The sequence below is a fragment of the Myotis myotis genome, unplaced genomic scaffold, assembly GCF_014108235.1.
Source record: "Myotis myotis isolate mMyoMyo1 unplaced genomic scaffold, mMyoMyo1.p scaffold_m19_p_17, whole genome shotgun sequence".
NCBI classification, from domain to species: Eukaryota; Metazoa; Chordata; class Mammalia; order Chiroptera; family Vespertilionidae; genus Myotis; species Myotis myotis.
The window spans coordinates 36,804,044-36,831,946 of NW_023416321.1; the positions used below are offsets into that span (position 1 = coordinate 36,804,044).

General features: G+C 41.6%; 2 protein-coding genes across 18 annotated transcripts in view; one reads left to right on the forward strand and one right to left on the reverse strand.

Moving 5' to 3' along the window:
- Positions 1–20,572, forward strand: part of RABEP1 (rabaptin, RAB GTPase binding effector protein 1) — a 109,126-nt gene extending 88,554 nt beyond the window's left edge. For all 10 annotated transcript variants that reach the window (XM_036341165.1, XM_036341161.1, XM_036341164.1 and 7 more), the window contains 7 exons: positions 3,984–4,082; positions 8,593–8,733; positions 12,042–12,231; positions 12,868–12,923; positions 15,241–15,339; positions 17,082–17,198; positions 17,920–20,572. In XM_036341165.1, coding sequence (XP_036197058.1) covers positions 3,984–4,082; positions 8,593–8,733; positions 12,042–12,231; positions 12,868–12,923; positions 15,241–15,339; positions 17,082–17,198; positions 17,920–18,021 — 804 coding nt within the window. In that variant the 3' untranslated portion in view covers positions 18,022–20,572. The remainder of the gene's footprint in view (positions 1–3,983; positions 4,083–8,592; positions 8,734–12,041; positions 12,232–12,867; positions 12,924–15,240; positions 15,340–17,081; positions 17,199–17,919) is intronic.
- A 189-nt stretch (positions 20,573–20,761) lies between these two features.
- Positions 20,762–27,903, reverse strand: part of NUP88 (nucleoporin 88) — a 32,578-nt gene continuing 25,436 nt past the window's right edge. For 6 of the 8 annotated variants that reach the window (XM_036341177.1, XM_036341174.1, XM_036341175.1 and 3 more), the window contains 9 exons: positions 27,069–27,159; positions 24,794–24,895; positions 23,056–23,214; positions 22,665–22,790; positions 22,484–22,549; positions 22,260–22,340; positions 21,865–21,991; positions 21,411–21,529; positions 20,762–20,997 (listed from right to left, as the gene is read on the reverse strand). In XM_036341177.1, the coding sequence (XP_036197070.1) occupies positions 20,934–20,997; positions 21,411–21,529; positions 21,865–21,991; positions 22,260–22,340; positions 22,484–22,549; positions 22,665–22,790; positions 23,056–23,214; positions 24,794–24,895; positions 27,069–27,159 (935 nt within the window). In that variant the 3' untranslated portion in view covers positions 20,762–20,933. The remainder of the gene's footprint in view (positions 20,998–21,410; positions 21,530–21,864; positions 21,992–22,259; positions 22,341–22,483; positions 22,550–22,664; positions 22,791–23,055; positions 23,215–24,793; positions 24,896–27,068; positions 27,160–27,903) is intronic. The other 2 variants (XM_036341173.1, XM_036341176.1) reach the window with 2 other exon arrangements.

Below are 27,903 nucleotides of genomic sequence, written 5' to 3' on the forward strand. Positions count from 1 at the left end.
CCAGTTTTTATTTTTTTTTAATTTTTTAAAATACATTTTATTGATTTATTACAGAGAGGAAGGGAGAGAGATAGAGAGCCAGAAACATGGATGAGAGAGAAACATTGATTAGCCGCCTCCTACACACCTCCCACTGGGGATGTGCCCGCAACTAAGGTACATGCCCTTGACCGGAGTCGAACCCCGGGCCCTTCAGTCCGAAGGCCAACGCTCTATCCACTGAGCCAAACCGGCTACGGCTGACCCAGTTTTTAAAAGAATGTTTTCTTACCTTGGGGTTATGAACATCTGTCTTTAATACTTTTTGGTCATGATGAACTCCTTTAGTTTTTGTTCTCTGAGAAATTCATCTGTCCTTTGATTCTAAATGATAGCTTTGTTGAGTAGAGTAATCTTGGTTGTATATCCTTGCTTTTCACCACTTTGAATGTTTCCTGTCAACCCCTTCTGGCCTGCAACGTTTCTGTTGAGAAATCTGCTCACACTTTTTTTTTTTTTACGGGGTGGGGAGGAGATTTGTTGTTCTGCTTATTTGTGCATTCATTGGTTGAATCTGGTATGTGCCGTGACTGAGGATTGAACCCACAACCTTGGCGTATCAGGATGATGCTCTAACCAACTGAACTACTGAGCCAGGGCTCAGCCAACAGTCTTAGGGGTACTCCCCTCTAGGTAACTAACTGCTTTTCTCTTGCTGCTTTTAAGATTCTCTCTTTGGTCTTTAACCTTTGGCATTTTAATTATGATGTGTCTCGGTGTGGGCCTCATTGGGTTCATGTTGTTTGGGAATCTGCATTTCCTGGACTTATATGTCTATTTCTTTCGCCAGGTTAAGGAAGTTTTCTGGTTTTTTTTTCCAAATAGATTTCAATTCCTTGCTCTCTCTCTTCTCCTTCTGGTATCCCTATGTTGCAAATGTTGGTACATTTGACATTGGGCCCAGAGGCCCCTTAAAGTACCCTCTTTTTTTTATTATTCTTTTTTCTTGTTGCTGTTCCAATTGTTTTCTACTACCTTATTTTCCAAATTGCTGATTTGATTCTCTGCTTTATCTAATCTACTGTTCATTCTCTCTAATGCACTCTTCATTATAGTTATTGCATTTTAAATTTCTGACTGGTTCTTTTTTTGTTTTCTATCTCCATTTTTGTTTCCTATCTCCTTGTTGAAGTTCTCAGTGAGTTCATCTCTCCTTCCCCTAAGTACCTTGAGCATCTTTATAACCAGTGCTTTGACCTCGGCACTTGGTAGGTTGTCTCAGTTTTGTTTAGTTCCTTTTCTAGAGTTTTGTTCTGTTCTTTCATTTGGGACATGTTCTTTGTCTCCTCATTTTGGCTGCCTTCCTGTGTTTGTTTCTGTGTATTAGGTAGAGCTGCTGTTGTCTCCTGGTCTTGGTAGAGAGTGGCCATATGTAGTAGGTATCCAGTGGGGCCTAGTCTCCATGGTCACCTGAACCGGTTGCTCCAGGTGTGTCACTTGTGTGGGTTGTGTGTGCCCTCCTGCTATAGTTGAGCCTTAATAGCTGTTGGCATGTCAATGGGAGGGATTGACTCTCGGGCTGTGAGGACTGGGCATGACTACAGCAGAGGAGTTGTTGTGCAGGGGCTGGCCCTGTGGAGCAGGATTTGCTCTAATGGGACTCTAGTGTCTGCCAATTCCGTTCTTTGAGTGTGTCAATTGTGGAGGTAGCTGGGTGGAGCTCTGGTGTGGTCTTAAACTGGCCAACAGGGTTTGTTGGTTCCAGGGACTCTTGGGAGGGGCTCTGGTGCAGATCAAAGTGATGTGTGATGGTTGTCACTTGTGGTGGGCTTTGAGGTGCCTGGGAGAGGCCAAGCTGGGAACCATAGCTGGCTGCCACTAAGGCCCAGCTAGGAATCACTTAGCAGGAAGTATGGGGCATGTTGAGGCCAGAAGCTGCTTGTGAACCTTTGAGAGATTTTAGTAAAGTTGTTCCTGGGTTTGGGGTATTGTAAATGAATAATACATTTTCTAACATTCTAGTTTTTGTGTCTTTTGTTGGACATATGGACTCATTTCTCTTGAGTATATCTATGAGTTAAATTAGAGTTTTTTGCTTAGGCTTATTTTTTTTGCTCTCGTAGCTAGCTATTTCCATTGGTTATTCTTTAAATAACTTATATATGTTAGACTTTCACATGCATCTATAGGACTTTTTAAAAAATATATATATTTTATTGATTTTTTTACAGAGAGGAAGGGAGAGGGATAGAGAGTTAGAAACATCGATGAGAGAGAAACATCCATCAGCTGCCTCCTGCACACCCCCTACTGGGGATGTGCCCGGATCCGGCCTGTTTGAAGTGAATAAAACTAAAAAAAAAAAAAGACCGTACCCTTTTATGTAATGATGTTTACTTTGAATTTATATTAGTTCACACAAACACTCCATCCATGCTTTTGTTCCGGCCCTCCGGTCCAGTTTAAGAACCCATTGTGGCCCTTGAGTCAAAAAGTTTGCCCACCCCTGCTCTAGCCACTGAGCCAAAGTGGTGAGGGCCTATATGACTTTTTAAATCTTCTGTATTTACCATTTTTGGCTTTATATTCTTCAGGTCTGTGTTCTACTTCACTGATTTTCTTTTCAAATAGGTCTAATCTGTTGAAATCCATTGAGTTTTTAATTTAGGTAAATTTTTCAGTTTTTTAAATCCATTTGGTAATTTTTAAAAATTTTTTGGTTAATCCTCACCTGAGGATAATTTTTTCCTCATTGATTTTTAGAGAGTGGAAGGGAGGGAGGAGGGAGAGAGGAGAGAAACATCGATGTGGGAGCAATACATTGATTGGTTGCCTCCTGCACACCCCCGACCTGGCCAGGATTGGGCCTGCAACCCAGTTACATGCCCTTGACTGGGAATTGAACCCAGACTCTTCAGTTGGCAGGCCGATGCTCTAACCACTGGGAAAAACCAGCCAGGACCATTTGGTAATTTTTTATTGTTTTTAGTTCTCTGAAACATTTTCTTTCAAATCTCCAAACAGGTCAAATATATTTTAAAGTCTGCCTCTAATAATTCACATATCTGAATTCATTGTAGATCTGTTTCTGTTATATTTTTTAAAATAATTTCCTCTTGTTTTTATCATATTGTGCATTTTTACTTGAGTGGTAGACATTGTATATGAAAAATTATTGAAACAATATAAAGGCATTTTCCTTATAAGAGTCAGGTACTAACAGTCCTATATCACCTTGAGCCTGTTATAGGAATTGTGATTATAGAAAATCGTGAAGGTTGTATTATTTTAAATTCTTCCTTACCCTCAGGTATCGTCCTTTGGGGACCCAATCTGAAGTGCAGAGTGTTTACCAAGGGTCCCTCTGCGAAGTGGATCCTTGGCTCCCAGACACTCTGCTCAGCTTCTCAGTGTCACATCTGTTTCTTTTGGAATTGGCACATTCTTCTAGAGAAGAGCTGTTCCAGATGCTGCACTCACCACTCCCAGCGTGCTCACTCTGGACCTGGGCTCCATGATTTTTTTTTGCCTTATTTTCCAATGTCTCAAGAGTACATACATGTCTTCAATATTTTGGTCTCATTTTTCTAATTCTTGATAGAAAGGTGGTTTCACATTATCCAAATCACTACTACTGGAAGCAGAATTTGGACAATATTTTAATTGTAAATAAATTTATTTTATAATTTTTAAGATTATTATTGATGACTAGGTCACAGTGATTAATATCTGTGGCTAGAGGCCCATACAGTGCCGTTTGCTCATGTGTGGCAGCACGTGATCCTGGGGACTTCGACACTGCTTTGTGATATCTGAAAGGCTGAGGCTTTGTACGCAGCAGATGCTCACATACCTGTTGATGAGTGATGAGTGGGCTACGATAACTAATACATAATCCTATACATTAAGTAAGCAGAGATGGAAGAGTTAGTTTCAGAATAACCAGTTTCATAATTGCTATTTTTTGTATGTTTTTTTGTTTGTTTGTTTGTTTTTTGTAAAAGATCTCAGCACTTGTCCTAAGAGCCCAAGCATCTGAGGTTTTACTTGAAGAGTTACAACAGGGGTTTTCCCAGGCAAAGAGGGATGTTCAGGAACAGATGGTAAGTTAATATTTAAATAAATGTTAAATATGTTCAGTATAGTTCTTTTTGTTCTATCTTGAAATCATCTTTGATATGACTATCTCCCAGACCAAAGTGTGGTTACTGTTACATTCTCCAGGGCCTACAGTAATGGGCATTAGTTTAGTATGCTGCCTTATAATGGGCATAATAATGTAAACATTATTATGTAAAGATATTATTTCTTTTTTTTTTTTTTTTTTAAATGTTCAAATCTTTTTTTTTTTTTTAATATATTTTATTGATTTTTTACAGAGAGGAAGGGAGAGAGATAGAGAGCCAGAAACATCGATGAGAGAGAAACACCGATCAGCCGCCTCCTGCACATCCCCCACTGGGGATGTGCCCGCAACCCAGGTACATGCCCTTGACCGGAATCGAACCCGGGACCTTTCAGTCCGCAGGCCGACGCTCTATCCACTGAGCCAAACCGGTTTCGGCGATATTATTTCTTTTTAAGCCTACTTTATGACCTCTCAATATTCCAAATCTTCTATTTTTCTGATTTTAGAAACCTAAATCAAATAAACTGTGGACCACATTTAATTTTCAGTTCCAAGTACAAACTATAAAACTTGAAATCTCTCAGAGCCCTAGCAGGTGTAGCTTATAAGCAGTCATGCTTTTCCTGGACAGGGAATTTACCTAAAATAACCTCATTAATTGCCCACAAGTTATGATAAAGCATGCTGATAAATCCTGCTATGGCCCTGGGAACTTTGAGAAGGCCATTCATTTTGAGATGGTTGGGGTAAGAGGCTTCTTGAAGAAGAGCTGGCTGGAACCTCTGCAAAATAGTTCCCCAGATTTGGGCCTCCGTCATCTGACTCCATTTGACTTATTCTTCCTTTTTTCTCAAAGTTGGGACCCTGCATCTGATGGCCCTTTGTAAATTATAGCATTGTTGGTTCTGCTGGGATGGTGCTACAGGGCTGCCTCTTGTCCAGCTCTTCCAGGGATGACCAAAACAGCATCAGGTCACATGGCAGTGGTTTCTTCTTTTTTTAAAAATCTTTTTTATTATTATTGATTTTTAGAGAGAGAGGAACATTACTGAGAGAGGAACATCATTGATAGGCTGCCTCCTGTACGCCCCCTACTGGGGATGGAGCCTGCAACCTGGGCATGTCCCCTGACTGAGAATAAATTGGCAACCTCTTGGCTCCTGGGTCAATGAACCACACTGGCTAGGAGGGTTTCTTTTTGGTTGGCATTGGGTCAGTGTCTGAATGACCTTTAAGCTAACTTCTAAATCCTAGCCCTGGTCTGTTTCAAACTTGCAACTGTTTCTCAGTCTCTTTCTCTTTCATATTATATATGCACATACAGGGTGGAGCAAATAGATTAACAGTTGTTCATATGGAAAAATAATATAGTAATTAATAATAATCTCATAATAAGAGAGATATATGCTAATTAGCCCAGATATGCTAATTAGTCACAACCAGATATGCTAATTAGTCATGACAGGTTATGCTAGTCACGACCAGTATGCAAAATGACCATCACTACAACGCAATCATAAGAGAGGAATATGCTAATTAGCCCCAATATGCTAATTAGTCACAGCCAGTATGCAAAATGACCATCACTCCCAATACACAAGATGGCCACCCCCATGTGGCCACAAGATGGCCGGCAGGGGAGGGGAACAGTTAGGCATCGATCAGGCTGGCAGAGGAATGGTTACGGGGTGATCAGGCTGGCAGGCAGAAGCGGTTAGGAGCAATCAGGCAGGCAGGCGAGCGTTTGGGAGCCAGCAGTCCTGGATTATGAGAGGGCAGTCAGACATCCCTTGAGGGGGTCCCAGATTGGAGATGGTACAGGCTTCCCTGAAGGGACATCCCCCTTCTATGGCTGGCGAGTGCAGCGGCAGTGGTAGGAGCCTCTCCCGCCTCCTCGGCAGCACTAAGGATGTCTGACTGTGGGCCTAAGCCATCAGTTGGACATCCCATAAGGGCTCCTGGACTGCGAGAGGGTGCAGGCTGGGCTGAGGGAACCCCTCCCTCCTCCCGAGTGCACAACTTTTGGGCACTGGGCCTCTAGTACATGAATAACTGTTTTGCATACTCACATCTGTAAACCTACTTTCGCCCCACCCTGTGTGTGTTTTTTCTTAAGATTGTTGGCTCTGGAACATACTACCTTACTCTAAAGAGCTTTTTATTTTATTTTATTTTATTTTATTTTATTTTATTTTATTTTATTTTATTTTATTCATTTTTGAGAGAGAAGAAGAGAAACATCGATGTGAGAGAAACATCTATAGGTTGCCTCCCATACACACTCTGACTGGGGATGGAATCTGCAACCTGAGTATGTGCCCTGACTGGAAATGGAACCCACAACCTTTTGGTGTATGGGATGATCGATGCTACAACCAACTGAGCGACCTGGCCAGGGTTGTATGTATTTTCTGAACAATTTGGAATTAAGCTGTAGACATCATATACTCCTAAACATTTTACTATGTATTTCCTAAGAACAAAAATGTTCTATATAACTATAATGTTACTATAGTGGACCCTTGCACAATGTGGGGTTTGGGGCACTGACCCCAGCACAGTTGAAAATCCATGTACATAACTTTTGACTTCCCAAAATGTAACTACTAATAGCCTAATAGCCTACTCTTGACTGGAAGCCTTACAAGTAATATCAACAGTTGATCAACACATATTTTGTGTTATGTACATTATATACTGTATTTAGAAAAATTTTCTTTAATTGATTTCAGAGAGGAAGGCAGAGGGAGAGAGGGAGAAAAATAGAAACATCAATGATAGAGAATCATTGACCAGCTGCCTCCTGTATGGCCCCCACTGGGGATTGAACCTGCAACCCTGGGCATGTGCCCTGACCAGTTATACAGCCGTAATCTCCTAGTTCATAAGTCGAAGCTCAAACCACAAGGGCTGGGCTGGATTTTTTTCTTAAACTATAAAAATGTATAAATACTCAGAAGTTTCATTTTCATTCCGTATCTTTTTTACTCCCATATATGATCATTTAAATTTATCTTTTATCTTTGTTTTTTCTTTTTGAAGGACAAACTTGCCAGCAGCCAGTTTGTCCTTCAGGATGCAGTCAGGGGTCAGCCTCCTGAAATGTTCTCTAACCCTCTCCCCTAATTAGGTGCTCTTCCGTCCTTTTATCACTGCTGGGCCCATTCTGTCCTCGCACTTGTATTATGGTTGGTAATCTTTGGTTTACTCACCTTTCCCTCCACTGCACCATGAGCTTCTCCAGGGCTTCTGTCTTGTATTCCCCATGGGCATCAAAATGCCTAGCATAGAGTAGTAGCTGCTAAATAAATACTGGGGGAGTGAGTAATCGACATTTATGTATTTAAGTTAAATGACTTAGTACTAAAACAGCAGAAATTAAATACTTTTGTGGAATTTTATCTTATATAACTTTTATATTGATACAAATTCATATGAAGTACCTAAGGTAGTTTTCTACATCAGCAAGCAGAAATAGGAACTTATCCCATTTTTTTTTTTTTAATATTTTACTGATTTTTTACAGAGAGGAAGGGAGAGAGATAGAGAGTTAGAAACATCGATGAGAGAGAAACATCGATCAGCTGCCTCCTGCACATCTCCCACCGGGGATATGCCCGCAACACAGGTACATGCCCTTGACCGGAATCGAACCTGGGACCTTTCAGTCCGCAGGCCGACGCTCTATCCACTGAGCCAAACCGGTTTCGGCGGAACTTATCCCATTTTAAGAATGAGCTACTTAAGGCTTTTTTGTTTCCTAAACATATATCCTCTTTTTTAAAAAAATAGTATTTTATTGATTTTTTACAGAGAGGAAGGGAGAGGAATAGAGAGTTAGAAACATCGATGAGAGAGAAACATCCATCAGCTGACTCCTGCACACCCCCTACTCGGGATGTGCCCGCGACCAAGGTACATGCCCTTGACTGGAATCGAACCTGGGACCCTTGAGTCCGCAGGCCAACGCTCTATCCACTGAGCCAAACCAGTCAGGGCAAAACATATATCCTCTTGATGATGTCTAATATTGGGAATTCTTGGGCCATTCATGGTGATCCTGAGCTTGAATGTAGGTACATGTCATGAAAAATGAAGAAAGATACTGCTTTTGGTTTCTCCCTATTTCATGTTGAATGCATGCTGTCAGGAAAGAGGAGGCTTGTACTGTATGCTCTGTTTGATACAAGTCTTAATTGTGTCAGACACTTCCATGTAGCTAGAGATACTGTTCCTTCTGGAGTCCAAGATACGGGGGAAGAGAGTCAATACTTTTAGTCTGTTGGTAAAGCGTAGAATGAGCTCAAATAACTTGCTTCATTGCCTATCCCTTCAATATATGTAAAGGCTGCAAGTCAGTCTATGAGGTTTATGCACCCTGTCTCCTCAGCCCTCATTTCGTTTGGCTTGTGTTTCTCTTGTGCATCTATCAGCAGATAGGATTTAATCTTTCTGGCTGTGATTAGTATCTGTTTCTATTTTAGGCAGTGCTGATGCAGTCACGGGAACAGGTTTCAGAAGAGTTGGTGAGGTTACAAAAAGACAATGACAGTCTTCAGGGAAAGCATAGCTTGCATGTGTCATTACAGCAAGCAGAAGACTTCATTTTACCAGACACTATAGAGGTAACTTATTTTCCACCTGCTCAAAAATGTAAACAAACACATTTTCTGAAATGGCTATAAATTCTTTTTTTAAAAAAACAGGATTTATTGAGATATAATTGACATACCAAATACTTCATCCATTTAAAGTGTATAATTCAGTGGTTTTTAGTATATTCTCAGATATGTAGCCATCACCACAATCAATTTAGAACATTTTCATCACCTCAGAAAGAAACTCCTTACCCTTTATTCCTTCACCCCACAGCCTTAAGCAACTACTAATCTACTTACTATCTATTGATGGCCCTGTTCTGGATTGTCACATGAATAGAATCATAGTTCTTTGTAATCCTCACTTAAGGATATGTCTTTGTTTAAACTGATTTTAGAGAGAGGGAGGAAGGAAGAGAGAGAGAAACATTGATCAGTTGCTTTCTGTACCCACCCCTATCGGGGATTGAACCCGCAACCTGGGTATGTGCCCTGACTGGGAATCAAACCCATCACCTTTCAGTGTACTGGATGATGCTCTAGCCAACTGAGCCACACCAGTCAGGACTGGAGTAATATAGTTTGTAGTCTGTTGTGACTGGCTTCTCTCACATAGCATACTGTTATCAAGGCTCGTCCATGTCATAGCATGTATCAGTTCTTCATTCCTTTACCTATTTGTTGATGGACATTTGGGTTGTTTAATGTTGCTATAAACATTCACATATGGGTTTTCATGTAGACATGTGTTTTCATTTCTCTTGGGAAAAACCTAGCAGTGGGATTGCTTGGTGTTTAATTATTTGAAGATTGCTCCACATCCTCACCACTTGTTTCACTTAAAAAAATTTTTTTTAATTGATTTCAGAGAGGAAGGGAGAGGGAGAGAGAGAGAGAAACATCAATGATGAGAGAGGATTATTGATCACCTACCTCCTGCACGCCCCCTACTGGGGATCGAGCCCGCAACCCAGGCATGTGTTCTGACAAGGAATCGAACTGGGACCTCCTGGTTCATAGGTCAGTGCTCAACCACTGAACCACACCAGCTAGGCTTGTTTCATTTTTTGATATAGCCATCCTAATGGGTGTGACGTGGTATCTCATTGATTTGCAGTTCCCTAATGACTAATGATATTGAGCATCTTTTCATGTGTTTATTGGCCCTTTGTATATCTTCCTTGGAGAAATGTCTAGTCCAGCCGTGGGCAAACTACAGCCCGTGGGCCGGATCCGGCCCGTTTGAAATGAATAAAACTAAAAAAAAAAAGACCGTACCCTTTTGTGTAATGATGTTTACTTTGAATTTATATTAGTTCACACGAACACTCCATCCATGCTTTTGTTCCGGCCCTCCGGTCCAGTTTAAGAACCCATTGTGGCCCTTGAGTCAAAAAGTTTGCCCACCCCTGGTCTAGTCAGATCCTTTGCTCATTTTAAAATTTTTTTATTGAGTTATAAGAGTTGTTTATATATTCTCCATGTAAGTCTCTTAACAGGTAAATCCACTGTAGATATTTTCTCCCATTCTATGGATTGTCTTTTTCACTTTCTTGACGGTATCCTTTGTAGCACAAAGGTTTTAAATTTTGAGATAGTTCCAATTTACCTATTTTTTCCTTCTGTTGCTCATGCTATCAGTGTCATATCTAAGAATGTTTTGCCAAATTGAAGGTCTGAAAGTTATTCTTGCAGAACCAGATTGAGAACGCACCAGAAATGAAATGTTTGAAGGGGTCACCAAGCTGGATCCTTGATGTTTTCCTGTTCAGCACTTAAAAGAGTGTATTACACTCTCCCTCCTTTAGACTTCAGTAACCCTTTAGGATGCTTTTAGTCATTTCCATTCTCCTGTGCTTAGGGGTGAATCTGGGCTGCAAACCCAGAAGTTGCCCGAAGACGTTCATAACTATCTCCTTAACATTCTCCAACCTTTTTTACATTTTAAAACCTTTTAACATTTAAAAAAAACTTCATCTTATGCTAAGCTCAAGTAAAACCTATAAACAGTATAGTTAAAGATGAGATTTCTTAGAGCAATTTTCAAAACAAAATAGAAAAATGTTATTCGTAAAATCCTTTTGTTCTTTTATCTTAAAAATTGTAATTGTTAAAAACTTTAAAATCAAACATTACATAAATTTATATTTTTGTAAGTAACAGTTTTTCTTAATCTTACCTCTACACCTTCTACAATTTGGTCTTCATTCTTTTTTCTTGTATGTACACATTAGCATTATTGTTAATTTTGGGTTTTTATTTTACTTATTCACAGGGGCTCCACTGCCTACCTTGCCATTAGCTCCTTGCTTTTCCTCTCATCCTCCTTCACCCCCAGCTTGTGGTCTCAGCTCAGTTTGCTGGGGCTCTCCTTTCTGAACTGGTGGCTGATGTAATCAAGGAGAAAGTTTGTGGGACCTGCCTGCTTTCACTATCAGCAGAGTACTTAACAGCTCTGTTAAATTTTCCCTCTTGGCAGGAAAGATTCCTCTCTTCCATGGTCTCTAGAAAACTCCTTATTCCTAAATTTTTTTTTTTAAAAAAAGTAAATCCAAGAAGCCTTGAAGGATGTAACCAGTCTAGCCTTTAAGCCTTGATTCTTAGACTAGTTTCAGCATTAAATCTTATGAAATACTTGTTAAGTTTTTTACTTTTCCCCCCTCTGTTCTGTAATTTATATACATTTGCTAGTTATCTAAGAATCCCAGTTTTTGCTTTACAGTTGCTTTAGGATATCATTGGGAGGAGTTTAAAGAAGACAGTTAAAATTTAGGGAAAAATGAGATTTAAGCTGACTTTATTATAGCAAATGGTGATCACCTTAGAAAGCCATTCTTTGCCATACTTGCCTCTGGGCTAACATAGTACTTTGCTTGTGGTAGATGTTCACCAAGTGGTTGAATGAATAAGTAAATAAATTTTATCTTCATAGAATTCACATTTGCTTCTGAGTTTATCTTTTGGTTCTTATACCCTAACTCTCCTTAAATTTAAGCAAGGACTAGTTTAGCTCCTAAACTATTCATGGTGAACCCCACATTGTAAGTCGCTTAACATTTTTATTTTTCTGCTTATGAAACAGTTTTGAGGAAAAGTTATGTAGTTCACAGTGCACATTTTTTGGCTGGAAATGTCTTATTTCTAGAACATTCTGAATGTTAACATGACATGCATGGTACCTGCCCCTTGAAGCCCCAAGTGGGGTTGAGTTGGAAATCTTTAATTTTTGAACCATTTAAAGCAACACCTGAAATTCTGGTTGCAGAAAATCTTTACCTTCCTTTGTTTACTTTCTTTCCTCACAAACCCAATAACCATTTGTGTCTTTAATCCAGGAACTCCGGGAATTGGTATTAAAATACCGTGAGAATATCATTAATGTGCGGACAGCAGCAGACCACATGGAAGAGAAGCTGAAGGCTGAAATACTTTTCCTAAAAGAGCAGATTCAAGCGGAACAGTGTTTAAAAGAGAACCTTGAAGAAACTCTGCAATTAGAAATAGAAAACTGCAAGGAAGAAATAGGTGAAGATAAAAGTGATATAGTTTAGAATTGGAGGCATTAAATAAAACTTTTTTCTGATTCTAAGAAGTAATACATGGCCATAGAATGTGGAAACAGAAAAGTATAGGAAAGAGTTAAGTAAGAACTCAGTCCATTTTTCCAGATGTTCTGATAATATCCAGTAACTAAGAGTAAAACAACAACAAAAAAAAACACCCAAAACTGTATTTTTAGGAGCTCTAGAGGCCTCTCTTTGGCAGCTACTAGGAGATGGGAAAGTCAGTACTTGAACCTAGACCACTGGGGGTGTGACTAGATGCGTGGCGTTTCCTTGCAGAACTTCGATGGGTTAACAGATTCCTGCAGAGAATATCTCCACACACCCCAGGGCTAGATGTGGATATCTGATGTAGAGGGAGTTTATGAAACAGTGTTCATTCATACGGACTCTGCTTTTACCTGAGCTTGGTTATAATGCTGATTGGGGATAATTTTGAGAAAAGAGTGTTGGTTTTCCTCTGTGTTTAGTATATATTTGACTTATTTCATTATATGAGATTGAAATTACGGTAGAAAAAAGGAGTGTTGTAAGAAAAAAATTTAAATCCACAATAATCAATAAATGATAACACTTCTCCCTCTTTTTTTCCTTCTAGCTTCCATTTCTAGCTTAAAAGCTGAATTAGAAAGAATAAAAATAGAAAAAGGACAGGTGAGTTTCACAAGTTTCAAATTAATTCCACCAGCAACCAGTAGTTACTAGTATTTGTTGAATTCTGTTGTGTTAGACCCAAGGAATGAAATATAGTTACGGCATGTCCCTTGTGTCTAGTGGGAAGGGGTGTGATGATAATCGAGACCACTTATTGAGGAGTCTGCTCTGTGCCAGGCCACATGTAGACCAGAGGGCACAGAGGGGGCAGATATGATTGCAGCCTGGAATTTCCATGGTCGTGGGATGACAGGCAAGGTATGGTATTGATATGTACTTGAAGCGACAGTAGAAATATGTACAGAATCTTTTACAAACATGAGATAATGGTTTCTTGCTGGCTGAGCCCTCTTCTCTTAGACAGCATGACCCTACTCAGCATTGGCCTCCTTGTTTGTGGACCTTTGCCTCCACCTGCCCCTTCCTTCCCACAGTCTTGGCTGCACCAAGCCCCTCTCTGCTATCTCACTCCAGCCCCATGTTGCCTCATCCTCGTTTACCATCCTTACAGCTCTTACACCCATGGGTCCAGCTGTCTGAGGACCTCATTCAGACCTTCAATTCCCTGCACTTTTCCTTTGGTTTTAGCGACTTCCTCATGGCTTTGCTTTCTTCTGAGCTGCATCTGTATGGCTTCTTTCATATAGTCTCCCAGCAGCACCTGCAGGTCCCCTGACTTCTCGTCTGTCTGCTGCCCTCACTCGGTACTGCCCAGCTCTGGGTTAATCCTGCTGTGCACCTCTTCCACCTCTGCCCCACGCTGCAGATGCCACTGGAATGAAGAAAACACTGCTCATGTCGTCAGTTGGGCCTCGAGTGCTACTCAGTTGGCCTTTAATTTGCCCTTAGCAAATGTCTTCCTTCCCGCCCTCCCAGTGGGAGTCAGACAGTCACACTCACTTCACCTCCTCACTCGGCACACGATGGCCGTGTACCCGTCATCGTAGGGCCACCTCAGCTTCCTGGCCTCTCAGTTACTTCTCTTACTTTTCTTCCCAGCCTTCTCTGTCCTGTTTCTTCAGAGAAAATGATCTGTTTCTGCCCAGCGAGGTGGCTCAGTTAGTTGAAGCATCATTCATACACCAAAAAGGTCTTGGGTTCGCTTCACAGTCAGGGAACATACCTCGATTGCGGGTTCAATTCCCAGTTAGGGCATGTATGGAAGACAACCGATCGATGTTTCACTCTCACATCAATGTTTCGTTTCTCGCTCTCTTTCTCCTTCTTCTCTCTCTAAAATCAATGAAAATATCCTCAGGTAAGAATTTTTAAAAAAGAAAGAAAATGAGTCTTGTTTCTGACCAGACTTCCTCTCAGTTTTCCACTCAGTTATGGGCCTTGAACCTCTACCTTGTTATTGGTCTTTTCCATTACACAGATGTTTCCTGCTAAGAGGAGAAAGGTTTTTCTTTGGGTTACACTTCTCTCTCAAGTTACCAATCTTTTTTCTTCCTTTTATAGCCTACGTTCTTGACCTCCACTGCCTGACCTCCCGGTCACTGCTCACGTGTTGACGTCTGGCTTCTGCCTCCACTGTACCATCGCGGTTGCACTGGCAGAAATCAGCCCTCTAGTCACGCCCCATCCTTTCCACTCTGCTGCTGTTTGGGTTCAGACTTCAGTTCTCACCTGGGTTATTGTAACAGCCTCCCAAATTTATCCCATTCCAATTCATCTTTATAATAAACCAAGGTGGCCTTTAAATTGTAAACTATGTCCCAGTCTGGTTAAAAGCCCTCCAGTGGTTCCCTTTACCTCCGGGACCAAGTCCTTATTCCTTAGCCCCCCTACTGCCTCTCCAGCTTCAGCCGCAGCACTCTGTGCCGTAGCTCTGTAGCTCTCAGCAAATAGTCACCACGGTTCCTGAACTCGGTTTTTATTCATCTCATCCATCCCCTCTCTTTGGCAGCTCTCTCCACCTTAACCCTTTTCTTTCCCCTGTAAAATTTCTCATCTTTTAAGGATCAAATGTCATCTCTTCAAGGGAACCCTTCTCAAGTTTTCTGGCAGAATTAAATGCTTCTTCCTCCATGTTCACATGTCAGAATTCTTTACTTCATGTTAGTCTTTTCTGATTTCTCCATCTCCAGGCCTTAGAACATAGTAGTTGCTTAGTTTAATAAAATAAATGGGTCTTGCAGAATAAATAGAAGATTCACAGAGACCAAAGGGTGAGAAGAGCATTACAAGCAAAGCTAACGTCCAAGGCCTAGGAGGCCTGAGAACTTGGGCATCGCACTCCAGGTGCAGCTCCTCTGGGTGGTGTGTTGAGTAGGGAGTTTCTATGAATTCAGCTTTTTCCTTCTTCCTTTCACAGTTGGAGTCCACGTTAAGAGAGAAGTCTCAGCAGCTTGAGAGCCTTCAGGAAATGAAAATCACTTTGGAAGAACAATTAAAGAAAGAGACTACTGCTAAGGTGATGTTTTTGTTGGTAGTTGAATAAAAACCAGTGCTAAGAATGTAGGATCACATCTTGCCTATTTAAGAAAGATTGCTGCTTTGAATAGTGCTACCCTTTGAAAGTTGTCAAGACTTTGCAGGAAGAAAATGAAGTGAATTTATCTCATTAGAGTTGGATCAGATCTGACACTGCCCACTCTGGCTTTTTAGGTGTTGGGCTGAAAGGGCCATGAGGCAAACTTGGCTCTGCCATAGCTAGACACACTGCTTCAAAAGGGTCATTCATTTGTCTCATCAAATACTGCATTGAGCCATATTTGCTGCCTAATTTTTGATGATTCCAGTTAGAATAAAAGTGCATGAGGCTACTTGTGGAGGAGGTTTCCTAGAAAGAGTGTCTGTGTGGTCATTTTTAAGCGTAAAAACACTGTGAACCTGGTATCTGATAGTTCTCTGTAGAAATGTTGCCACATGGTTTGCTGAAGGGGAGATAGCTGGGGCTGCCTGATATATGTTCACTGACAATTTTCATATGCTTGACTGTTATGGTTGTCAGAGAAAGTCCCCAAAGTTTCTGTCCGTATTGCTGTAGTAGCTCTGATCTTAGAGCTGCTTTAAATATATATATATATTAGAGGCCCGATGCATGAAGATTCGTGCAAGAATGGGTCTTCCTTCCCCTGGCTGCCCGCACCGCCTTCGCTCCGGCTGGAGCCGCCTTTCCACCTTCACTCCAGCCCGGAGCTGCCTTTCTGCCTTCGTTCTGGCCTGGAGACAACTTTACACCTTCCCATGCTGCCCAGAGGCCTGGAGCGGCTGGGCGGTGTGGAATGCCTGCATCGTCGCCATGGCAATGAGCAAACATCCCGCCTCGCCCCCTGCTGCCTGGCACCTGCGTATGCAAATTAACCCACCATCTTTGTTGAGTTAATTTGCATACTCACTCCTGATTGGCTGCTGGGTGCCACAAAGGTACAGTCAATTTGCATCTTTCTTGGCAGCCAGTGATTCTCATCATTGATGTTTCTACCTCTCCCTCTCTGAAATCAATAAAAAATAAAAATTTGCATCTTTCTCTTTTATTAATGTAGACATTGATTTCAGAGAGGGAGAGGAGAGAGGTAGAAACATCAATGATGAGAGAGAATCATTGATCAGCTGCCTCCTGTACATCCTCTACTGGAGATCGAGCCCACAATCAGGGCATGTGTCCTGACTGAAATCAAACTCAGGACCTTTCAGTCCGCAGGCCGATGCTCTATCCACGGAGCCAAACCAGCTAGGGCTTAGCAGCTGCTTCTTGATGATTAGCCACTGTCACCAGGCTGCTGGGGGTGAAGGGAGATGTGTGCGTCCGTCCGTGCAGCACTTTAATACGTTTTGATTCATTTTAGGGACCTCGAGCAAGTAGCTTAGGCAACTCGATACCCACCTTTCTTATCTAGTAGGAGACTACAAGTTCCTAGATCTCCTAAGTCAGTCGTTCTCAACCTTGGCTGCACATTAGAATCACCTGGGAATCTTTTTAAAATCCTGATTTCTGGGCCCCATCCTCTGGAAATTGTCTCTTTGTTACTAATGTTGTGGACCCACGCCATAACAAAGAAACAGTTTCCGGAGGATGAGGCCCAGAAATCAGGATTTTCAAAGATTCCCAGGTGATTCTAATGTGCAGCCAAATTGAGAACCACTGTCCTAAGTGATTCTGACCTATGGCTCTTTGGCGTTAATCCTCCTTCAAAACTTGTATTTTTTTAGGTTACCGTTGAACAACTAATGTTTGAAGAGAAGAACAAAGCTCAGAGGTTGCAGACAGAACTAGATGTCAGTGAACAAGTCCAGAGAGATTTTGTAAAGCTTTCTCAAACCCTTCAGGTGAGGCATTTGGGGAACCCTTAGAGCACCAAGGCTGTTTAGGGGGTCCTGGTAACCCAGGAGAACTCACCGCCCCTTGACTCCACCACTGACAATAGCTAATCCAGCCCAAACACCTGCCTGGTCATTCAAGCGAAAACCCAGGTGTGCACTTCAGACTTGTACCCCTTTCCCTCTCTACCGTTGGTCCTTAAAGAGTAAAGTGTGAAGTCCTTGGAATACCATGTAAGATTCTTCCCAACAAGGCCTATCCCTACAGTTTTTCACCTCTTTGCCTTATATTTTATATTCCATGTTCCAATGTATTTTAACTCCTTGTGGTTCCTTGCCCACAGTAGTCACTCTGGTAAGCCTCATTATCTCATCAGCGCCTGACTCCCCAGGCCCAGCTTAGCTTTGTCTTCCCCATAGACCTACAGAGCTAGGTCCTCACACTGGGCCACAGTGGTCCACCACCACCTCCATGCCGCTTGGCACACTGAGTGCCTACAGTGACATTTAGCATATTGTGCTGAGATTCTCTGTAAGTTCCCCTGCCCCACCACCAACTGAACTGTGGGTTCTCAGGGGTCAGGTCTCATTCACATCCATGGTCCCAGCACCTTACACTGGGTCTGCTCCACAGCAGCTTTTGGGAATTGCTCCATCTCCTCTAAATCAAAGTAACCTTCCAAAAATCTAGGCAGGAACCATGTGCACTTACCCTGTATTGTCTCTCCAGGTGCAGTTAGAGCGGATCCGGCAAGCAGACTCATTGGAGAGAGTCCGGGCAATTCTGAATGATACCAAACTGACAGACATTAACCAGCTTCCTGAGACATGACACCTTCACAGCAGGATTCTCGCCTGCACTTTGGGTTTTTAACTCATCTTTAGAGCAACATTAATTACTTACTCTTAACTAAAGAAGTCACAAAAAAGGAAGACTGAGGAGATGTGTTTCTAGTGGGAGAAGACTGTGCAGCACAGGAACAGCAAACAGCCAGGCTAATTTGCAGCAAAAAGACCTTTCAAGTGGGAACACTAGCGAGACCCCAGGCTTGACTCCAGCAGATGTGGATCAGGTTCGGTGATGGAGAAAGTGCTGTTTCCTTGCCTGTTTATCCAACATTTCCCTAAAGCACCATCCAGTAGTGTTTGGAATTACATTTCCTGTTCATAGATATTGGAAGAGATCATTTTTTGTTGTATAGAATACATCAGTAACAGTATTCAGCTAGCAAGACACGTGTAGTATGCTGTATGAGTATTTTATATTAAAATATGAAGTTTGAGAGCAGGCCATTGGCTAGTGACTGCATTTCCTAGCTCAATGCTTTTTAAAAAAACTATCTTTCATTGGAGGATCTTAAATGCTACTGAAACTTGCCGGAGAATCAGATGTTGTGGCAAACAAAACCAATTCAAGAACTGATTTATGAGAATTTGAAAACTTAGCTGGGGCTATACGTATTGGAAATTGAGGTTAAAGGAAAAGCACAAGAAACTGTTTGAAAGCACTTTTTCTGCTACTTGGATAAATTTCGTGGGCCCACAGGTATCAGGGTCAAACTGAACTGGTACCACCTGCTCTTGAAAACTTTGTTATTGGATCAGTGGGAAAAGATAATATTAACAAAACAAGCTGACAACATCTAGTACAAATTTATAAATCTGCTTGCTTTTAACTCGAATCAATGGGCCGAAGTACTGTTTCAGAAGTGTCAAATACAAAATGGTGATAACTATGTTCGACAGGTACCAATTTTGTATTTTTCTTTTATAATTTAGACCTGGAGTGTGATAATGCTTATGAAGTTGGGAAAACCCCAGTCAGTCCGTTCATCAGTTTGGAAATCTGCTTTGTCATTCCTGTGAGGTTAGCTTTTCTTTGTGAAGAAAGCTTCAGTGAACAGGCTGTGGCTGTATGGTGTTGCAGAAAGCAGAGAACGAACGGTTCCTATTGGTTATTGACCTGCTGCAGGACTGTTAGCCAGTAGGAGTCTACATGGTTTCATTCATGATAGAGATGGTTCAAAGGTAAAACTGTTTTCAGATAATTTTTGTGATTGGTGTTATATAACAGCAGGGTACTTGAAGGACCCTTACAGTAATTAAATGGATTAAGTAGATTTTTTGGCTCATTTAAAGCCACCATCAACTTAGAGTTTAAAGTGAATTGTCGTTGTTATAAATGAAGCTGTTGTGGACTAGCCGGAAAGATCTTTACTTCTGTCTTCCATGGGACAAGATACAGACTACATACCTCATTCCTTAGGTTATTGTTGTAGTCTTGGATTCATGATTATGAATTTAAAATACTAATTATGGAAATAGTGCTACAGGCTTGCCATGCATGAAACGTTATTTTAATTGGTTTACAGTCCCTTTGTATAAAGTACTACTTTGGTTTAAAGGAAACATCCTCATTGAGTTACAGGGAATTTAATTCTAAAATACAATCTGTTTAAACGTTATAAGTGTAAGACTGGTTCCTTGAATAAGCTCTGAGCTAATTTGTTTCAGAATATTAAAATTGGCACTATAATTCAGGATGGATGGGTAATTCATAATCTTCCTGAACTAAACTCTAGCCCCAGGGAACTGCTCTGCTGAGACAAGCTTGCAGATGTTTTTCTCAGTAAGGTGGTACTGGGCCAATAAAATCATGATTAGGGAACCACTGGTAGTCTCTACTGTGGCAGATGCAGACTGTTGGAACCAACTTTGTTAAGAAAAATGTCCTAGAAAAACCCAAACTGTTACTCTAGGTTTTGTTAACAATTTGTTTCTGGTATGAAGCAAACATTGTGCCACTGTCCTGGTAAGAAACACTTTAATCAGGGTTTTCTGTGCAAACGGGAAATTGATTTGAAGGCAGGATTTAGCCTGTCTGGGCAAAAGAAAAGATCAGTTCGGTTTCACAAGTGTTCCTGTGTTTGTGTTCAGTCTGTACACATATTTTCTCACGCATGTCTAACATGATTTACCTCCTACCTGTTACCTGCCTTATGTGGCTTTTAATTGGCAGTCACTCGGCCATTTCTAGGCAGGTGCAGTATTACCTTTCAGAACTAATATGGGCAGGTAAAAAACATTACCCAACGCTAACAGAACAAAATCATATACTGCAGACAAAGTCATTTGTTTCTTTTTCCCTTTGAGGTCCTACATTTGTACCTTGTACTCACTTGTAACTCATATCAGGACACAGTGCACAGCCAAACTGAGCTCTCAAAGGTAATACTGCCTGTGGAAGTGAGCCAGCAGCGGCTTTGCAGTTGTGGATCCTGGGCTCGGCTCTAAGCAGATTTCAGATGTAACCGTTTGTTAACTGTACTGAAGGTGTGTCCTTAGGAAGAGAGTGTTCAAATTAAAAAAGCTGCTGCCTAGTATACTGTGTGGCCTTTTCCTTTGAATCCTCCCTTTTCAGAATCACATTTCTGGTGTTGGCACTTTAAAATGCAGCTCTTAATCTTGTTCAGCTGTGGAGAAAACGCAGGGTTCTTGGGCTTTTAAAAAAAATCCTAAGCCATTGCTGAACATAATCGTCAACTTAAGCTTATATATAAGGTACATTCCAATTTTTAAGTAAAAGCATTTATTCAATAATTATAAAACAAGTAAAGTATGAAAATGATGAACAATATAACACCAAATGCCTCTTTATAAATAGATAATGCTACTGGCTTGTTTTACAGTTTGAGCTCAAGCCTTCACTTGTGTTAACTTCAGGTGCGACTGTTCCTGGTGGTGTCAGAAGTTGACATGATTTCGGATATCATTAATCTGCTTCACCATTTCTCTTATGTGTTCACCCCTGTAAAATCATAAAATCACTTTTGGGAACAGAACAAATGAGTAAGCCATAAAGAATTCAAACTAGTTAGTAATGTTGAAATTAGAAGTGCTTTGCTAAAATAAACAGGTTAACATTTCAGATGGATAGTAATGGTGTTTACTACTTATTTAAGGCTAACAACAGTGGCAAATAGTATTGCAACTGCTGGGAATATTTTTTAACATGTTCCCTGGGGACTACACCTTGACCACACAACAAAATCCTATTACAATGAAGTCATCATTTCAAGTTCTTTATCGCATGGCTCCTATTCCAGTAAACTTGACATACAAATGCCAAGTAATGTCAGCTGGGCAGAGAAAGGCTACTTTTGGCATATTTATTGCAAAGGAAAAGCTACCTCATAACAGCTGACTATTAGTATTACTTACTCCTCCTTCAGGATGGACTGAATGCATTTCCGCTGGTAGGCACTGAGGGTAATGGTGGGTTTTTGAGGACTCAGTACCTTTTCCATCTTGCGCTGCTGATAGTCTTTTTTCATGGTAACCTTAAGTATCAAACAGAACATAGGTTTTTTTGGCTGTGGTTTGCTGCATGTTTTCATGGTATCTTTTTACTTTTAAAATGTATTTTTGTTGTTGAAAAGTATTACAGATTTGCCCCCCCTCCTTTTTCCCCCTCATTGACTCCCTCTTCCCCACTCCTGCCCCCTTCCCAGGCCTTCACTGCATTACTGTCTGTGTCCATGGATTATACTTGTAAGTTCTTTAGTAAATCTCTTCCCACCTTCCCTACCCCCTCTGAGAATTTTTTATATTTTATGAAATAATTCTTACAGAACAAACATAAGTACAAAATTTAACAACCTATATTCATTCCTACCTGTTTGATGGCATTGCCCAAATGTCGAAGTTGATCAGGTATCAACTGTAATTCTTTCTTCATGTCTCTCTCACTATCAGAGAGAACTGGAAGCTGAGAATGAAAACTGTGAAGTACTTTTTTCATCCTTTAAAAAAGGCAAGAAAACATCTCAGCTTGAGATCTCTGCCACTTAGGAATAAATCTAGTGTCTATGAAGGGAGCACCACAGGATGACGGGGGAAGGCATCACTGCACTGTCTTCCCTAACGCACCTCAGGAGAGGTAAGGGAGCCAGCTCCACTCCGCAGGCCTGGGGGAACACTCCAGGCCCACTTCGCGTGGCACTGTTAATATCTGAGCACGTAGCACTAGTAGTACCTGAGCGGGGAACTGAATGTTGTACGACCACTGACCTGTTTGTGATATCTTCTTGTTTTTCCTTGGCTTCCTCATATTTGTCAGCTAAGCGCTCAGCCATTTCCCGCAGACTTTTCCTAATGGCAGAAAAAACGAGACTCTTAGGGTCCATCTTGATGGTGAAGCCAGCTAATGTGGTCTGGGTTTTAGGGCGAGAAACAGTTCCCGTCGTCTTGAGCTTTTTTTTTTTTTTTTTCTCTTCCCCAATTTTGGCACTTACCTTTCCTCTCGACAATAATTGAGATCTTCAAGTTGTTTCTTTTTTTGGTCACATAATAATTTGATCCTTCAAAAGAAAAAAAAAAGAAAAAAAAGAAATGTAATGGGAAGCCAGGTCTAGGCCATTACACAGTGTCAGATGCCCGCCAGGAGCTGGTGGTATGTGAGCAAAGGCCACCTACCTCCGCTGAATCTCCTCCTTGGCCAGGTCCTGTTTAAGAATGTACTGTTCTCTGAACACCTGGGTGGCTCTGCTGATGAGCTGAAGACATTCTTCAGGAGGAGGGGCTGTATCTTTTTCAGATGATCTTTAAAAAAAAGTTTCTACCATTACTTTCCTTTAGTTGAGTAAAACAACTAAAAATTGACTCAAGTCATAGCTGCTTTTCCCCCTTTTTATACTTCCTGTTTATCATATTCAGGTGCCTCTATATCCATTCTGTCTATTCACTAGCTGATTAAATATGCCCTATGTTTCTTCCAACTCCAACATAGTAAAAAGTACATGAAATGAAATAAATAGCTGAGGAGAGGATGAACCAGTTCTTAAAACCTATAACCTATATCCCATACTTCAAAAATGCTGGATTTGCAACATTGCGTTGCAAAATGCTTCTTATATGCTTTTCAAAGGAATCCGGGGCTTCAGCTAGAATTCGGAGGGGAGACTCGGCCACTTCAACATCTCCTTGAGTACAAAGCAGGGGAGGAGACGCAGGATGGACTGTGCTTCTGCAAAATAAATGAAACAGAATCTACCATGAAGTTGCTTACTGTATCAGAGGAAAGCATTAGCCACATCTGCCCAGAATCTTAAGGAACTATCGAGTGGCACTGTGTGAGTACCAGGATGTACATTTCTGCCATGAAGACAGAACCTTGGGGAGCTACCCCCTTATTCTACCAATGCTACCATTTGTCAAAGCATTTTGGGCCCTGTCACTCCAAATTCTTTTTGTAAAGATCGAGGCAGCACAGGGTATAAATTCATCATGAACTTTTCTGCAAGGACTCGAGAGCCCGTTATAAGCCAGAGTCATAAACAAATGAATCACTCATTTCCTAGGTATAGTTTGGATTTGACCAAAACCAATATTCACCCAGATAACCACTAAATACTGTACTTACTCTCTATATAACTTGACTTATAAAAATTACATTCACTCGAATATTACAAATATCCACAATGGCAATTTCAGAAAGCTTGAAAGACTGCAAAGGTTAACACCATGGTGAGCGACTTACTCTGAATGCAACAATAATCTGGGAGTTTGTTAAATAACAATATTACACTATAGACAACCTGTATTTTAGGGAGTTAGCAGAAAACATGATTTGAATGTATCTAGATAACAACATTTCAGTTTTCTTTTCCTCTGAAATTCACATTTTTATTCTGAAGTAACCCAGTGTGTAGGTCTTATTTCACTAAAGGTAGGATGGGTTTTTAAAAATATGGTTGAGACAAAAGGCAAAAAGGAATTTTTTCAGGGATTTTATTATGTTTATTCTTGCTAGAGTCTTTAGTCTCTTTTAGTGTAAGTAATACAAAATTGATAAGAGTTCTTTTGCTTTCCAAATAGTGTAACATCAACCATGGGAGTTCCTTGAAGGATAGTAAATTAATGGCAGTATTTCAAACTGTGTCAGTAATCTAAAAGTACATGCTTTGAAATGACACCAGGAGACTCGGGAAGGGGAGTGCCAGTGTTCAACACCGGTGGCTTATTCCTGCATTTATAAAACCCAGAATGACATTCCAGGGCTGCTGGAAAAACAAAACAACCACACAGCGCTTATAGCGTCATACGAGTGCTTTAAGAAGGACAATTACGAGTTCAGCTATATACCACCAGACCTCCAGAGTTACATGTCTATGACGTCCCTCTGAACCTGGCAGAAATGGAGAAGTTAAAGTGTGAGCATGGACTTGGGAGTGAGAAAGCCCTGTTTCCTTTTACAAGATGGGCATAATAGTGTGGTCCTTACAGGGTCGCTTTGGTTACAGGAGAAGATGCATGTAACTGCCTTACTTTTAAGTCTGGCACATAGAACATGATAATCATTGAATATAATTCATATAATGGAGTTCGCTATTTTAGTATGCTTTCCCATACTTTGAAGTAAAGCTCTTGACTCTCAGGTAGCCAGAGAAGATATCATGCCTAAAAGTAATCCTATTTTATCTTTCCAACCCTCATAAGAAGCCAAAGCATAATCCAAGTACCTTCAAGCCGTTTCTAAGGGCATTTTCCCAGTTTAGATCTTGCAGAATTAACAAGTTGTGTGGGGAATACAAAAAAGTACTTACAATAAAGGCCTTATGAGGCATTCATAGGTGCTGGTGATACAGATCATCGTGGGCCCCAGGATGTCAGGGACAATCCAGAACCCTTGAATGGGAGCTGGCTGCCTGGAAACACACACAGGCACAGGGAAGTTATGAAATGGCAACCGCAGTGGATCCAAGTGTAATGACATGGCTGAGGTTCGCCGCCTTCTCTGGCTGGGCTATCAGTTGCCTGGGACCTGCTCTTAGTGCAGTAACCTCAAAGGTGCTGACCTGGAAACCTGCAATACTCACAGCTGTGACTGGTTTGAAACATGCTGTCACTTAGCAGCCTAGAGGCCATTTGACTTATAAGTCACTCAGGAACCCAGAGCCTCATGATGCGCACTAACCTCAGCAGTTACATGAATCAGTCAAGTTATACGTGTCTTTCTCCCCAACTTGCACAGAAGCCCCAGGTGTCTCTGCCTAGCCCAGATAAAGTGCTCAGAAACTGCTGACTGAATTCAGTCTATTTCTCATGAAAAATCCCAGGCAGCCCAACACCTGTCACAGGACTTCATTTCCTGCACACGGCCTGCATCCCCCTCTTAATCCTGGTTATTTCACTGGAGGAAACGTCTTTCCTGCCAACAGGCTACTCCACCTGCCCCAATGTTCATCCCACCCCCACACAGCACACTTCCGCTCTGGACTGACAATGCCATTTCCTCTCACCTCTTCTGTAGTTTCAAAATATCCTATTGTCTACCCTCAGCTTATAAACATGCTCACGTCTCTTCATTCAAAACTCTCTCCACTGTAATTTCAAGCTCCCCCTAACCTAGTTTTTCTTCCCTTCTCTTTAGAATCAGCAGACTTTAAATTGTAACCTATAAGAGGGGAGGTAGGTAAGGGGGAGTCTGGGAGGTTAAAAATTTTGTATTTTATATTTTCAGTGTGAAACCTACACAGAGAAGAGTGCATACATACACTCCGTAACCACTATCCAGGTCACCAATCAGAATGCTGCCGCTAGCAGGGCGCTGATACTACCCGATCCAGCCTTCCACTCCTTAGAGCAGTCACCGCTATTCTGACTTTTATGATACTCACGCTCCTGCTTTGCTTCATAGTTTTCTATGTATTCCTTCCTAGGCGGTACTTTTAACCTGTTTAATTTTACCGCCTGTTTTTGAAATGTATGTAAGTGGAATTTTATTCTCTCTTTTCCCTGTTCACTTTTCACTCTGGTGCTCTCCTCCCCCACCTATGATTGTTTCCCTTCCAGTTCCAGATGAAGCCCCTGTACTGCCAAGTCTAGACTCATGACTCCTTCCTGCTGCTGCCCACTGCCCGCTCCCTGAGGCACCCACCTCCCTGGCATCCTGACACCTTTTCCTTCAGGTTTCCTGTAGTCTTTCTGGCAGCCCTGGACTCGAGTTTCCTTCCTTGGCTGGGCTCCTCTATCCTGACTCACCGACTGTGAGAAAGTGTTGCTCAGACTCTCTTCACAGGTCTCCTCTACCCATGCTAGGCTCCTTTCTGAGTAACCTTAACCGTAGACACACTTCAAAGCTGACAATTCCCACATCCATACTGTTCTAGCCCAGATCATCCAAACACCAGAGACACATGTCCAACAGCCTACTGAGTGCCTCCACCTGGATGTGCCACAGGAACAGAAACCTCCAAGTGCCCCCATTAACATGTCTCCATCCTCCCAAACATACTTTCTCCTGTGCCCCACGTGTCTCCAAGGGACCACATCTACGCAGTTATCCCAAGTAGGAACTTGGGAGTCATTCTAGACATTTCCCTTTATTTGGTCATCAAATATTTACTCAACACCCACTATGCACATCAGACAGCGAGTATGCCGACAGGAGGGGACAGTAAATGGCAGGAAACAGATGTGGTCTCTGCTCTCCTGAAACATACTCTAGCAGTTTGACAGACATTAAACAAATACAGACGCCACCTTTAATGTACTACAGAGAAAACGGCGGAGTAAGAGGAGAACCTGAGGTTAGACTGGGGAATCGAGGAGCCCCTTCTGAAGAACTGGCACGAAGTTAAGATCAGGAAGAATCAGTAGAGTTAGCCGAGTGAAGACGGCAAACTACAGCTGCAATTGGGACAAGACTTCCAGAGAGAGGACACAGTACGTGAGGGTCCTGAGACAGGGGAGCTCCAGATGATCACTGGATGAACTGATACTCTTAGGGGTGAGTTGCATGTGATAGTGATGCATACATGTATCTGGATTACTGGGGCAAACAACAGTTACCTGTGTAGACAAGGAGTTGGTTCTTACCTGCATGGCAATGGCTTTGTACAAAGGATGTGTTCCACAAAGCATTTCTGTTCTGTAGCAAGTTCCTGTAAACTATCCTTATCTTCTTCATCTACAAAGGAACACATTATCACATTACACAAGTTAACTGATGCACAAATGTCTCCAAATTAAAATGCTGACAATATTAATTAAAAGCAATTAAGTTCTTGTCTCAAACCATTTTTTTTTTTTTTTTGGTTAATCCTCATCTGAGGATTATTTTTTCCATTATTTTTTTTCTTTTTTCAGAGTGGAAGGGAGGCAGGGAAGAGGGTGGGTGGTTAGAGAAACATCAATTGGCTGCCTTCCACATGTGCCCAGATCGAGGATCGAACCCACAACCTAGGTCTGCCCTTGACCAAGAATTGAACCTGTGACCCTTTGGTTTGCAAGCTGGTGCTCTAACCACTGACGCACATAAGCCAGGGTAAATTTTTATTGTTTTAAGCCATTTATTGCGATTTATAATAGCAGCAATAGAAAGCTAATACAGAAAGCACTTGGTCTTCACCATGAAGTTTGGTGTTAGCTGTGGATTTTTTAGTTGCCCTTTATCCGTTTGAGGAAGTGCCTTTCTATTACTAGTTTGTTGAGTATCTATATATATAAAAGCCTAAGCGACCGTTACGACCAGAGGATCGGATGACTGTCCAGTAGCTATGATGTGCACTGACCACCAGGGGGCAGACGCTCAACACAGGAGCTGCCCCCTGGTGGTCAGTGCGCTCCCACAGCCAACCTCCTGCAGTCCCTCCCCCCAGCTGGCCAAGCTGAGGGACCCTACCCATTCACGAATCTGTGCGCCAGGCCTCTA